Raw genomic sequence first — 14,556 nt, 5'->3', positions numbered from 1 at the left:
GTCTTTTCACTACTGATAGTTTATTTCAGAGAAGGTGGTCAGCAAGTCAGAGCATGTACATATTCCCCTCACTTTGCAAATATTCTATCATGTGACTTCTAACTAGCAGAATTGGGATAATAATGACATCACAAGAGGGTGTGTGAAGAAGTAAGATTGGACTGCAATAAAGTTGAGTTTGGTTTCAAACCTGTTAAGTTTGAGGTAGTAGTAGGACATACAAACAGAAATGTTTAGAAGGACAGCTTCTAAACATGAGGGTTTGGGAATCATGCTCATAGAGGTACACATGAAATAAAAGTTATAGATGAGCTTTGTGAAATAGTAGTGTATATATATATATATATATATATATATATATATATATATATATATATATATATAAGTATATTTTATATATAAAATGAGCAAACTGCCCAAAAATGGAATCTTGGTAAACCCTTAGAATTCTATGGGGGAAGGACAGAAATAGAAGAGTCAGGATAGTGTAGTGTTGAGGAAATTAAAATAGGAAAAAAAGAAAACTTAAGGGTAGGTAACAGCTCTGTACTACGGAGAAGTCAAGGAGAATAAGGATTGAGAAAAGGCTATTGGATTGGTCATTTAGGAGCTTATGATAATGTTTTAGAGCATAATTTTAGTAGATTGGTAGGGACAGAAGTCAAATTCAGGGCTAAAGAATGAAGTCGAAGAGAGCAAATAGACCAGAAGAATTTGAGCTCAATGATTAAAAAAAAATCATAACGGCTCTTGATCAGCAAACCTAAGCCTTAAACAACATCTGCATTACCAATGAAAGTACTTCATATTGACCATTCAATCCCTTTAATAATACTTAATTTTCCCCACTGATATTTCCAAGAAGTTTTGACCAGTAGAATAAAAGTAACTTACCTTTTCAAGCTCAAGTACTGTTTAGAATTAACCAACTGCAAAAGATGGAAGAGAAAGATCTACTGATGGAAATATTTTTCCCTTTGTAATTATTAAATACTTGGAGATACTATGAGACAATGCAAATACTGTTTCTACTTAATCTTTCACCCACTGATTTCAGCATCCATCAGTAGTTCTTTCCTGAAACTAACCAACTGCAAGAGGTGGAAGGACTGTATCTTCCTTCAGTTGACTTACTCCAGAAAGGCCTACAAATTGAGAATTTGGCAGCCAAGCCCAACAAATATAGCAAACATCAGTTATTATTATCCTATTTAGTGATCTATATAAGTACCATCAATGAGGTTAAGTATTTTCTCTGAATGAGGCTGCAGATAGCAGTGACCATTCTACTTTGGGTTCATTTTGGAGAAAAGAAACTTACCTCTCTAGGAGTTTTATATCCATCTCTTAGAAAGCGACAGCAACCATAACGACCCTGGTAATGCAGAGAATAAAGGTCAGAAGCTTGTATATTGTTACAACCATGTAATTAATCAGACATACATCCTTTGCAACATCTACATTTACCAACCTATCACCAATAATGATGTAATACTTAAAAACAAAACAAAAAAATCTGAAATCATCCCAGCAGCATTAACTGATTTCAGCAATGTGATTTCAAGTGGAAGCTAAGCTACAGGCTCTTCCCTAGTGCAGTGTTCCTAATAGTATCCTCTCTATGGCTGTCCGCCATAAGGTTAAGTCTGTGACAGCCTAATTACTAATCTATGTGGTCCTGCTCATAAGATACACATAGCTCATAAGATACCATAGTTGTTTTTTTTTTTTAAAAACCCACATATTTAAAAATTTTAGGGATAATTTTAAATTTACAGAAGAGTTACAAAACCAATACAGAGAGTCCCAGATACCCATCAACCACCACCACTTTATATTAACATCTTACATAACCATAGAACATTTACCAAAACTAAAAAAAATTAACCTTGGTATAATATCATTAATGAAAGCACATGACTTATTTGGAGTTCACCAGGTGTCCTTTTTTCTGTTCCAGGACCCAATTCAGAATCCCACATTGCACTTAGTCATCATGTCTTCTTAGTCTCCTCTAATCAGTGACAGTTCCTCAGCACACTTTTGAAGAGTGTTCATCAGCTATTTTATAGAATGTCCTTCAATTTGGGTTTCATCTGATGTTTTCTCATGATGTGATTGAGGTTATGCATATTGGGATGAATACCACAAAGGTAAAGTGCCCTTCTCAGTGCATTGTATGAGGGTACATGATATCAATATGTCCTATTTCTGGTGATGTTAACCCTGATCACTTGGTTAAGGTGGTGTCTGCTGAGTTTCTCCACTGTAATTTTCCCTTTGTAACTATTAAATATTTGAGGGGAGATACTTTGAGACTATGAAAATATCCTTTTTCTGCTTAAACTTTCATCCACTGATTTTAACATCCATCAGTAGATCTCTCCTGAAACAGTTATTATTGTGGTGTTCTTTCCCTATGAAAGTGACTCCATAAATTGGAAGAGTTGCCTGTTCCACCAGATATGCAGAATATCAATGCAGGGACAACAAACATGAAAAATCAAGGAAACATGACACTCCCAAAAGAACATAATAATTCCCTAGTAACAGACCCCAAAGACAAGGAAATGTATGAAATGCCAGAAAATGAATTCAAAATAATGATCTTAAGGAAACTCAGCAAGATACAAAACAATACAGATAAATAATTCCATAAAATCAGGAAAACAATTCACGATCCGAATAAGAAATTAAACAAAGAGAGAGACATCATTAAAAAACATACAGAAATCTTGGAGTTCAAGAATTCAATGAATAAAACAAAAAATACAATTACAAGACAACTATATGCTAACAAATTGGAAAACCTAGAGAAAATGGATAAATTCCTGGATATATACAACCTACCAAGATTGAACCAAGAAGAAACAGAAAACTTGAATAGACCAATAATAAATAATGAGATTATATCAGTAATAAGAAGTCCCCCAATGAAGAAAACTCCTGGAGCAGATGGCTTCACTGCTGAATTCTACCAAACTTTAAAAGAAAAACTAATACCGATTCTACTCAAACTATTTCAGTAAATTGAAGGGAAGGAAATTCTTCCAAACTCATTCTACAAGGTCAGTATTACCTTGATATCAAAATTAGATGAGGAAACAACAAGAAAACTACAGACCAAGATCCTTGATGAATGTGTTAATAAATGCAAAAATGCTCAACAAAATGCCAGCAAATCAAACCCAACAGCATATCAAAAAGAGTATACACCATGGTCAACTGGGATCAAATCAGTACCTTGTTTCTTTTTATTGTTGATTAGTATTCCACTGTATGGATGTAGTGTAATTTGTTTATCCATTCCTCTATTGAAGGTTATTTCCAGTTTTGGGAAGATAGGAATGAAGCTGCTATAAACATTTGAGTGCAGATTTTTTGTGAGCATAAGTTTTCATACATGTAGGGTAGATTTCTAGGAGTGAAATTGTTGGCTCATAGTATGAGTATATGTTTAAATTTATAAGAAACTGTCAAACTTTTTTCCTAAGTGGATATACCATTCTACATTCCCACCAGCAATGGCTGTAGAAGCTTTAACAGCCTTGTAAAGAAACTACTTATAAAAGGACAACTCAGAAAAATTAAAGGTTTCTTGAAATCACAGACACAGGTCATACTCAAGGTCCTCAAAGGCACTAATTTCTCCTTAACATCACAGCCTTAAAGAAAAGAAAGGCACATATGGACATACCTGAAGCTTGGTGATGATTTCCTGTTTTGTGAGTTCCACCAACTGGCTATCTTCTACTGCAAAGGCTGGGAAGGAAACCACTGAAAGTAGACTAGCATCAACCTCTTTGGATGTTGAAGCACGGGGCAGTAGTGAATTAAGGATAGACTAAGAGAAAGAAAGTTAAATGTGGCACATTAATAAATACTTTGGCAATGTAAAACTAACAGCTTTGATTTTAAAAGATTTATGTGGAAGAACATCATTCGGAGGAAAACCTAAACATTATTCAATAGTGAGCACTTGAAAAACTAGCTATTTCTGTAAGTCATTCTTTGTCTTAATCCTGCTCTCAGTGCTTCCCCATCCTGATTCTTAACCAGCTGCTCATGGATAAAGAATATTCTAATGCTATTACCCTATGCATAGTCCTATTGCTCCATCAGCAACTATTTAAGAATAAAGCTAAGAGAAAATGTAGTTGCTAAGAAGCAGGATAGGGAAGGCTCAGATCCTGTATCTCTGACATATATTTTGCCCTGGAAGATTTTGTTTTTAAAATTGGAAGGTGATTTTATATTGACTAGGACATCATGGATACCTAATGAGGGTTTGAGGAAAAGGAGAAAATTCCTCATGCCAACGAGAAGAACCTAAATCTTTCAATAGAGAGTAAGCCTAAACAAAATTGAAGACTTAAATAGTCTAATCTCCAAATATCTAACCCTAGAGCCAACCAGGAACAAGAGAATGCTTCAGAGCCACTATCAAAACGCCTCAAAATCTATTGTCTCTTATTCTCTTTGTATATTTAGAAAACAAAATACTCAGGAAGAGAGACCCTTAATATGACAGCAGTGGATAATTTAAAATACTATGGTGGGATCCCTTTATAACCTTGTGTGAGAGAATGGGACTCTGTTCTATTTTATAGCCCATGTTGTATCAGGCTTATCTCAGTATAGGATGCTTTATAAAGACATTTTTTGACACATGGTAATAAATTAGATTATGTACTCTCATTCAGCTCTCCTTAATCAAAAGCTCATGCTAAGTCTGAGTCTCGGCAAGAATAAAATTTGCTATTTCCATTTTCTATAATCCCTTACCTGGCAATGTTGCACTTCATCAGCCAGAACATGGATAACTGATTGGGGCCCACCTTTCACACCAAATAGGTCCAGTTCATCTAATGCTTCTAGGGCTGCCTATGAGAAGCAAAGAATAAAAGGACAACTTCTGCATTAGAAAGATACATTTCTCTTTACTATACCCCAGTATTTTATTAATGTACATGACGTCACTTTTGAATATGTTTGACAAAACAGAAAATACAGCAACATTCTTTATTCCCATGGACTTCTGAGCTTTCCTTTGCCTTCCATGTTGTCCTAGTGAAAGTGAAGATGGGGTTTTTAGCACTATTAAGTCAAGCATCGCACTTTAAAAAATGTGACAGATGAATTTATGGTAAATCATTCCTTTGGCAGAGGAGCTCCAAATAAGATACCAGCACATAAGAAATGCTAGAAGTTGTGTGGCTGTAAGATATTAATGCAGCAACCATTAGGTATTGCCACATAGCTGAGTTTCCATAGAGAAGTGAATGCTTCAGAAAAATATTATATTTGACTTAAAAATGAAAGTTACTAGTCACCAAGGCAAAGGAGGAATTTCTATGTTTTTTTTGAAATATCCAATACATTTTTATTGACTATAGTCATCCTGTTATGCAACAGATCTCAAAACTTACTCCTCCTATCTGAAATTTGTACCCTTTGATAAACAACTCCCCTTTCTCTCCCTTCCTCCACCCTCTAGCCTCTGGTAACCATCATTATACTTTCTACTTCTATGAGTTTGACTTTTTTAGATTCTACATATAAGCGAGATCATAATGTTTTCTTAAAAAATAGAATTTATTGGCTAGGCACAATGGCTCAGACCTGTAATCCTAGTACTTTGGGAGGCTAAGGTGGGAGAATTGCTTGAGGCCAGGAGCTCATGACCAGCCTGGGCAATATAGTGAGACCCCATCTCTACAAAAAAATTTTTAAAAATTGGCCGAATGTGGTGGCGTGTGCCTGTAGTCCTAGCTACTCAGGAGACTGAGACAGGAGGATCACTTGAGCCCAGGAATTTGAAGCTGTAGTGAGCTATGATCATGCTACTGCACTCCAGCCTGGGCAACAGAGCAAGACCCTATCTCAAAGAAAAATAGAACTTATTTATTAATTGCTTGTTTTTCTAAATACATGTTTCTAAATATATATGTTTTTCTGATCATAAAAGTAAAATATATTCCTTATAGAATATTTTGAAAACATAGTAAAGTACAGAGATGGCAAAAATCACCCAAAACAACCACTGTTAACATTTTTGACGTTAATCTTATTAATTTTTTCTATGTATATTTGTATATAGTTGGGATCACATTTGGTATCCTACATTTTACAATTAATAATATAGCGCAAGTATTTTTCCATGCTACAAAAACTCTTTATTTTGGCATAATATTCTCTCATATGGCTATAATAAAGTATATTTAGCCATTTGCCAATTGTTGGAAATTTAGGTTCATTTTAATTTTGTGCTATTAGAAACAGAGTTTTGATAAACATCTTTTGCTAAATTACAAATTCCTTGAGGTCAGGGATGTGTCTTCACCAATATCTAGCACATAGCATGGCATACAGTAGGCTCTCAATAAATGTTGTTAAACTAACAAAATAATTCTTTGTTTTCATGTGGAGTTACTTCGTAAGCTTTAACTTCTTAAAGTAGAATCACTGGGCCAAAGGGTATGAATAATTTTTAATATAATGCTAAATTGCTTTTCGTGCAAGTTGTACCAATATAACTATCACTAGCACTACCTTCCTTAATGCATGTATTATCTCAAAATTTTTTCCTAATTTGATAAAAAAATGATGTATCTGTTGCATTTACTTGCATTAAATTGCTAACAAGGTTGAATATTATTTCAAATATTTATTAATTATCTACAGTTCCACAATTATGAAGCAGACCTGACCTAGTCTTGGGGGTAGAAGGCAGTTCTGGAAAGCTTCACTAAAGAAATGACAACTAAACTGAGACGTATAGGGTTGAAGTAGAAGTTGGCCAGGCACAAAATACTCATTAATTACTGTCTTAGTATTCTACCCTTTGTTCCCCTGCAAACTCATGTCCTCACATACAAATACATTCATTCCAACACCATAGCCCCAAAGTCTTAACTCATTCCAGCACCAAGAATAAAACTCAAAAGTCCAAAGCCTAATCTGTGAGCCTGAGAAATCAAAACAAGTTATCTGCTTTCAAGAATCTCCGGCTCTGTCCCTGGGGAAGTCTCTTCCTGGGCTCTCAAGCTGTTGATACATCCTTTGAAATCTAGGTGGAAGCTGTCATGCTTCCATACCTCTTGCATTCTGTGGGCCTGCAGAATTAACACCACATGTATGACTCCAAGGTTGGATTGCACCTTTTGGAATGGTGGCATAAGCTACACCTGTGGCTGCTTGAGCCACAGCTGGGGCGGCTGCCTAACAGCTGCACTGGAGTGCAGGGAGCGAAGACCCCGAGCAGTCCTGGGCAGCAAGCTCATAGAGAACACTCCAGGCTTGTCTCTTGAAACAATTCTGCCCTCCTAGGCCTCTGGGCCTGTGATGGCGGGACAGTCCCGAAGATTTCTGAAATCTCTTTGGGGCTTTTCTCCCACTGCCTTGAGGAACAGCACCTGGCTCTTTTCTATCCATGCTAATCTCTTTAGCAAATGGTTGCTGGGCTACCCCCTTGGTTTCCTCTCCAGAACACACTTTTATCACTCTTTGTGTGACCAGGCTGAGAGTTTTTCAAATCTTTCTGGTCTTCTTTCCTTTTAATTATAAATTCTACCTTTAAATTATTCCTTTGTTCCTGAATCTCAGCATAAACAGCCAAAAGTAACCATGCAGCTCCTTCTATATTTTGCTTAGAAATTTCTTCTGGCAGACACCCTAGTTCATCACTCTCAAGTCTGGCCTTCTACAAAGCCCTTGGGCATAGACACAGTTCAGCCAAGTTCTTTGTTAATTTACAATAAGGATGACCTTACTCTACTTTCCAATAGCTTGTTCCTCGGTTCCATCTGAAAACCTCATTAGGATGGCCTCTACTGTCCATGTTTCTATCAGCATTCTGGTCACGACCAGTTAACCAATCTCTAAGGAGTTTCAAACTTTCCCTAGTGTTCTCGTGTTCTAAAGCCTCACCAGGATCTAAGCTTTTTCTAGCCTGCTCCTCCAAATTCTTCCAGCCTCTACTGATTACCCAGTTCCAAAGCTGCTTCTACATTTTCATGTGTTTGCTATCAGTAACACCCCACTTCTCGGTATCAATTTTCTATTGTAGCCATTTTCTGTTGCATATAACAGAATACCTGCAACTGGGCAATTTATAAAGAAAAGAAATTTATTTCTTATAGTTATGGAGGCTGAGAAGTCCAGCGTTGAGGGACTGCATCTGGTGAGGGCCTTCTTGCTGGTGGGGACTCTCTGTAGAGTCCTGAGGCAGTGTGGGGCACCATGTGGTGAGGAGGCTGAGCATGTTAACTCAGGTCTCTCTTCCTCTTCTCATAAAGCCACCAGTCCCATTCCCATGATAATTTATTAATCCATTAACCTATTAATCCAATAATCCATGAATGGATTAATCGGTTCACAAGAGCAGAGCCCTCCTGACCCAGTTACCTCTTAAAGGCTTAAAGGCCTAACCACATAATACTGCCACATTGGGGATTAAGTTTCAACATGAGTTTTGGAGGGGACAAATATTTAAACCATAGCAATTACAAAGGGAAAAACAGCAAATTTACAGTGGAGAAACCTGGAAGATACCACCTTAACGAAGTGATAAAAGATAACATCAACAGTAATGAGACAAATTCATATCATGTGCTTCCTGATGCACATGGCTGAGGACACAGCTATCACCTCTGTGGTAATCTTGCCAAAAACACAACCTGAATTTAATCATGAGGAAATGTCACACAAAATAAAAATTGACATTCTATGAAATAACTTGCCTGTACTCTTAAAAAATGCCAAGGTCATGAAAGATAAGTAAAGACTGAAGCACTGTTCCAGATTGAAGGAGCCTAAAAAGATATTACAACTAAATGTAACATGTTATCCTGGATTGGATCCTGGATCACAAGGATGTTTTTGGTCATAAATGACATTATTGGGACAGTTAAAGAAATTTGAATGGGGTATGTTGATTAGGTGGTAGAATAATGTCAGTGTTCATTTCCTGATTTTGATGATTGTACCATGGTTATGGAAGAGTTTTTGAGAAAATTCACACTGAGGTATTTAGGAGTAATGGGGCATGCTGTCTGCAATGTACCTTTAACTGGTTCAGAAAAAATGATTGTGTGTGTGTATGTGTGTGAGAAAAATAATGTGTGTTTGTGTGTGTAAACAAAGAGAAAGAGAAAGAAAGCAAATGTTAACAAGTGGGGAACTTGGGTGAAGGGTATATGGTAACTGTATAATTCTTGCAACTTTTCTCTAAGTCTTAAATGATTTCAAAATAAAAAGTTAAAAACAGTAGGCCGGGCGCGGTGGCTCACGCTTGTAATCCTAGCACTCTGGGAGGCCGAGGCGGGTGGATAGCTCAAGGTCAGGAGTTCGAGACCAGCCTGAGCAATAAATAGTGAGACCCCGTCTCTACTAAAAAAAGAAATCATCTAGCCAACTAAAAATATATATAGAAAAATATTAGCCGGGCATGGTGGCGCATGCCTGTAGTCCCAGCTACTCGGGAGGCTGAGGCAGAAGGATGGCTTAAGCCCAGGAGTTTGAGGTTGCTGTGAGCTAGGCTGACGCCACGGCACTCACTCTAGCCCGGGCAACAGAGCGAGACTCTGTCTAAAAAAAAAAAAAAAAGTTTTAGTGATTAAAAATGTTAAAGTCAAATATCCAGAAATATTGGTAATATCCAGAGTTAGTGAGGGTTTGAGAAAAATGGCATATATGGTATACAACAGCATATATCCATCATATATGGATAGGGAAAACATAAACTAGTAGAAATTTTTTTGAAGGACAATTTTAAAAAGTGTATATTCCTTAGCCCAAGGGTTCCACTTTTAGGAATGCTTCCTACAAAAATATTTGTGCAACTTCACCAATATGTATGTACAAGGATCCTCATTAAAGTATTATTTGGAATAGTAAAAAATGGAGAAAATTCCATCAATAGAGCAATTATTAAATACTATACAGCAGCTGAAAAGAATGAACTAGATTTATCTGCATAAAATGACATGGAGGAATGTTCGGATATGTTGTTCAGTGAAATATGGGACTGTTAAATGAAAAAAATCTCATTATACAGAAGTAGGTATAGTAGGATCTCATTTAAAAAAATAAACCTCATATCTATACCACTTTGGCAATTTAAAAATATATTAAAAGAAAAAGTTAACTCAGGGGATAAATATTTTATAGGTATAAAGTTCCATATATATTTATTAATTCAATTGCATAAATTATATAATTCAAATTTTCTATGATCTTATTTGTGGTTTACTGCATGTATCATAGCCTGGCAATGTTTTTTGTGAAATTATTCCCTTATAATTGTTTCATTTTGTCTTGTATTTCTAATATATTTTGTTCTCTATTAATTAAAACTACATTCTAGATCAGACCTTCACATTATAGGTTGCTATAGTTCAGATATTTGTCTCCTCCAAATCTCATGTTGAAATTTGATCCCCAATATTAGGGGTGGGGCCTAGTGGGAGGTGTTTGGGTCATGGAAGTGGACCCTCATGAATGGGTAGGTGCTGTCCTCCCAGTAGTGAGTTCCCATGAGAATTGATTATTAAAAAGAGCCTGACACCTCCCTTCCCTCTCTCTCTTGCTTCCTCCCTTTCTTGCCATGTGATACACCAGCTCCCTTCGCCTTCTGCCATGAGTAGAAGTATGAGGTCCTCACCAGAAGCAGATACTGATGCCATGCTTAACAGTCTTCAGAACTGTGAGCCAAATAAACCTTTTGCTTTATAAATACCCAGCCTTAGGTATTCTTTTATAACAACACAAAAACAAACTAAGACATACATAGGTTGTGCCTTTTAAAAATTCTACCATGACTCTTTCTGTCCCCTTTGTTCCATGTAATAGTCTTTGTTTTGAATTCCACTTCATCTGATGTTCACAAAGTCATCTCCATTCTTTTTCGTTTGTTTGTCAAACTTTACTTGCCCATCCTTCTGTTTCTAATCTTTCTGTATCATATTGTTATATTAGAGCTTTTATAGGCAATATATATTAGATTTACTTTTTTCTTTTATAAATTAATCTGTGTCTTTGCCTTTTAGTAGGAGAGAATAAATCATGTATATTTATCATAATGGACATGTTTGATCCTATTTTTGCTATCATATTTTATGCCTTATTGCTGTTTCCAGATAAGATTAGAGCAGGTAGGATCAAAAGATGGAGTTTATTGGAAAGGTAATGATGATGACGATGATGGTGGTGGTGGTGGTGGTGGGAGGGCTGATGGAGAAGCATAAAGGGGATGGAGGACTGAGAGATGGTTCCCTGACATCAAGCTTGGTCAACTGGTATATGGAAGGAGTAAGAGTCTCCTTTTGTTTTTGCAATGGTAGAGATGATGCGTTTAGTTTAAGATATGTTCTTTGAAGTCTTTGTGGGATACAGTATAAGCAGAGACATGCCATAAAAGTAGTTAGATAGCAAATCTGGAGCTTATAGAAGTTTTCATCTACATATCTATAGTTCTACGAGAGAATATGAATTCTGCCTGTTGTTTAAAAGAATAATTTGGTAATGATGCACATTCACATTAACTTTTTATCTATGGCAAAAGTACACCAGGCTTCTTTATCCCATACTTGGTACAAACGAGAAAGAAAAATTACCTTTGCCATTCCAACTGAACTAGCATTCAATTCTGAGATCCCTTGGTTGGTCTTGTCTCCACGTTCCCATATCCCGAAGTCCTGGTGTAAAATAACCAATATACCATTAGCAAGTCATATATATAATACTAATCACTCACTAGGATGCACAATCCTTGAATAAAAGACACCACTAGTACCTAATTTGCTATACATAGGTATACCTACAATGCTTATTAAGGAGATACCATTGAGTTGGATGGCACCTGCAGCTACTTTCCCAAAAGCTTTAAATTCTTATTGGGGCCTCTAAGAAGTTGTAAGACTCCTCAACAGTTAATCAGGAGGACTAAGAACTGTAACTCTATCCATCTAGAGAAGTGCTTCTCAAAATTTTTCATCAAATCAAATACCCGGGGGATCTAGTAGATGGAGTCTAAACAGCAGCCCAGTATTTTATCTTAAACACCCATTCTAATTTTACTCTTTATCGACACTGTCAATGTATTATGCACTAACCTATGCATTTTACATTATTATCTTCCTTAATGCTTACATTTTATAGATGATGAAACTGAGGTGCAAAGAGAGGTTAAGTAACTCACTCAAGGTCACACAGCTAACAAGTGACAGAGCTAGGATTAGACTCCAAGTAATCTCACCCCAAAGCCTACTCTCTTAGCCATAGCTCTATACATCCCCTCAATAATATAAAGATAACTTTTAAATTATTTTTTAAAACTTTTTTATTTTGAAATAACTTTAGACTTACAGAAAAGCTGCAAATAGTACAAGGAGTTCCCATATACCTTTCACTCAGCTTCCCCCAATGTTAACATCCAACATAACCATAGTACAATTGTCAAAGCTAAGAAATTAACATAAGTACAATTCTATTACCAAATGTGGACTTTATTTGGATTTCACCAGTTTTTCCACTAATGGCCTTTTTGCATTCCAGGATCCAATCCAGAATTTCATGCTGCATTTGTCACATCTCCTTAGTCTCTTCCATTCAATGATAGTTCCTCAAGTCTTGTCTTTCATGACCTTGGTACTTTTCACAAAATACTAATGATCAAGTATTTTGCAGATTTCACTCAATCTGGATTTACTTAATGTTTTCTTGTGATTAGATTGAGGTTACACATTTTTGGCAAGAATACATATTACAGACATTATATTGTGTCCTCAGTGTATCATAGCGGGGGTATATGATGCCGATATATCTTATTACTGATGATGTTAACCTTCATCACTTGGTTAATATGTCTGCCAGGTTTCTCCATTATACTGTTAGTATTTTTCTCTTTGTAACTAATAAATATCTTGAGAGAGATACTTTAAGACTATGCAAATATCTTGTTTCTCCTCAAACATTCATCCACTAATGCATCCATTGGTGGATCTTGCCTGCAGCAATTATTACAGTGGTGCTTTAATGGTGATTTTTCTAGTTTCTTCATTATTTCTATAGCCATTAATTGCAATTCTTCTCTAAGGAAAAGCTTTCCTTTCTCTCCCATTTAGTTATGCATTCAGTGATTAATATCATTATAAACTTATAGATATTTAGGTTTTTCTTTGGCTTATAATAAAATACTATCATTGTTTTGTTGCTCAAATTGTCCCAGCTTTAGCTATCAGGTATTCTTTCAGGTTGGCTGCTCTGCCCTTTTGACATGCCCCATTCTTTTTTGAGCATTTCTTCACTTTTTGGCACTATAAGATGCTCTAATCTCATCTTGTATTTTCCCTGCTCCAGCCCTGGAAGCAACTGTATTCATAAGAATCCCTGGTTTATTTTATTAGAAAACAATGGAATTTAAGACCTGGGCACTTGATATGCTCATTGTCACTGGGGTGTCATTCCTACTGGGCCCTCTCATTGAATGGAACTTGGAAACAAACATATGCACACCCACAAACATCTATATTTATTTCTGTATCTACCTTTAATTACTTTACATGTCAAATCTCTGACTTAAAGTGAAGTTTCAGGAAGGTGAGCTATGTTGAACCCATGGCTGGCCTCACCTGTCCCAAATCCAGCTCCATCCTAGTTTGTGCAGCAAAGATTAGAGTATAAGAAGGCACAAATATCATTAATTCTACTGCTACAACCATTGGATACAATGGAGAGGCCAAAGAAGCCTAACTTCTACACTGGACCATAGCTGACCCGTGGTATCAGAAGGCAAAGCAATCAGGCAACAAATCATGTCTGTTTGCATCAAAAATGTCTATGTTATACCTGTGCTTCTGAAAGAATATGGAGTAACAGGTTCCAGATTTACCCTCCCATCTGAAACAACTAAAGAACTATTTATGACATAATGATTTTCAATACAATGAACATGAAAGTCATGCAGTGAAGGACAGTGATCCATGAGAGGAAGAAAGAAATGGGACGAGCCCTATGATTGCCCAGCTTACTGTTTTAAGAGTTTCCAGGCCACAGTGCAGGGAGGGGAGACCCAAGCAGAGCCTGGCAGACTCCTCAAGTTGAGGAAATGGAGCTGAGAGTACAGAGACACCAAGGTACCTATACTTTGCAGGATAGATTAATGGAGAAGAGAGAGCTACACAGAGAACCCCAGAAATCTGCAGAGGGCCACCCTCAATTATTTAGCAGAATAATGATCAGTGCATGTATGTGAAAAAACTGCTTTAGGCTGTGGAAAGAACTACCCAAAAGAATGAGAGGGAAAAATACTTAGTGCTCACACAGGACCAGAAATAGTGCCTGTTCCAACAGGCAAGGCTAGAAAACCTTGTAATTCACGGGACATTGGGTGCAGTATTCAGAAGAGTCTTGTCTAAGCAGTGGGAGTAATTAGCCCTAGACTAGACTTGAGTCTGGACCCACATAATGCATCTTAAAAGCAATAAAGGGTCAAACTGGTTCTAACTAGCTTAACTGGATACCCGAACAAAACTCGAGCATATTTATAGGAATACA

At 36.6% G+C, this 14,556-nt stretch overlaps 1 protein-coding gene across 5 annotated transcripts in view; it reads right to left on the bottom strand.

Annotated features, from left to right (window-relative positions):
• PHKA1 (phosphorylase kinase regulatory subunit alpha 1) overlaps window positions 1-14,556 on the bottom strand; it is a 131,195-nt gene that overhangs the window by 92,164 nt on the left and 24,475 nt on the right. For all 5 annotated transcript variants that reach the window (XM_045537751.1, XM_045537752.1, XM_045537750.1 and 2 more), the window contains exons 6-9: window positions 11,616-11,696; window positions 4,786-4,884; window positions 3,698-3,844; window positions 1,322-1,375 (exon numbers count right to left, since the gene is read on the bottom strand). In XM_045537751.1, the coding sequence (XP_045393707.1) occupies window positions 1,322-1,375; window positions 3,698-3,844; window positions 4,786-4,884; window positions 11,616-11,696 (381 nt within the window). The remainder of the gene's footprint in view (window positions 1-1,321; window positions 1,376-3,697; window positions 3,845-4,785; window positions 4,885-11,615; window positions 11,697-14,556) is intronic.

Source organism: Lemur catta, chromosome X (assembly GCF_020740605.2).
Source record: "Lemur catta isolate mLemCat1 chromosome X, mLemCat1.pri, whole genome shotgun sequence".
In the NCBI taxonomy this organism is placed as follows: Eukaryota; Metazoa; Chordata; class Mammalia; order Primates; family Lemuridae; genus Lemur; species Lemur catta.
This window is presented reverse-complemented; position numbering and strand designations above follow the sequence as displayed.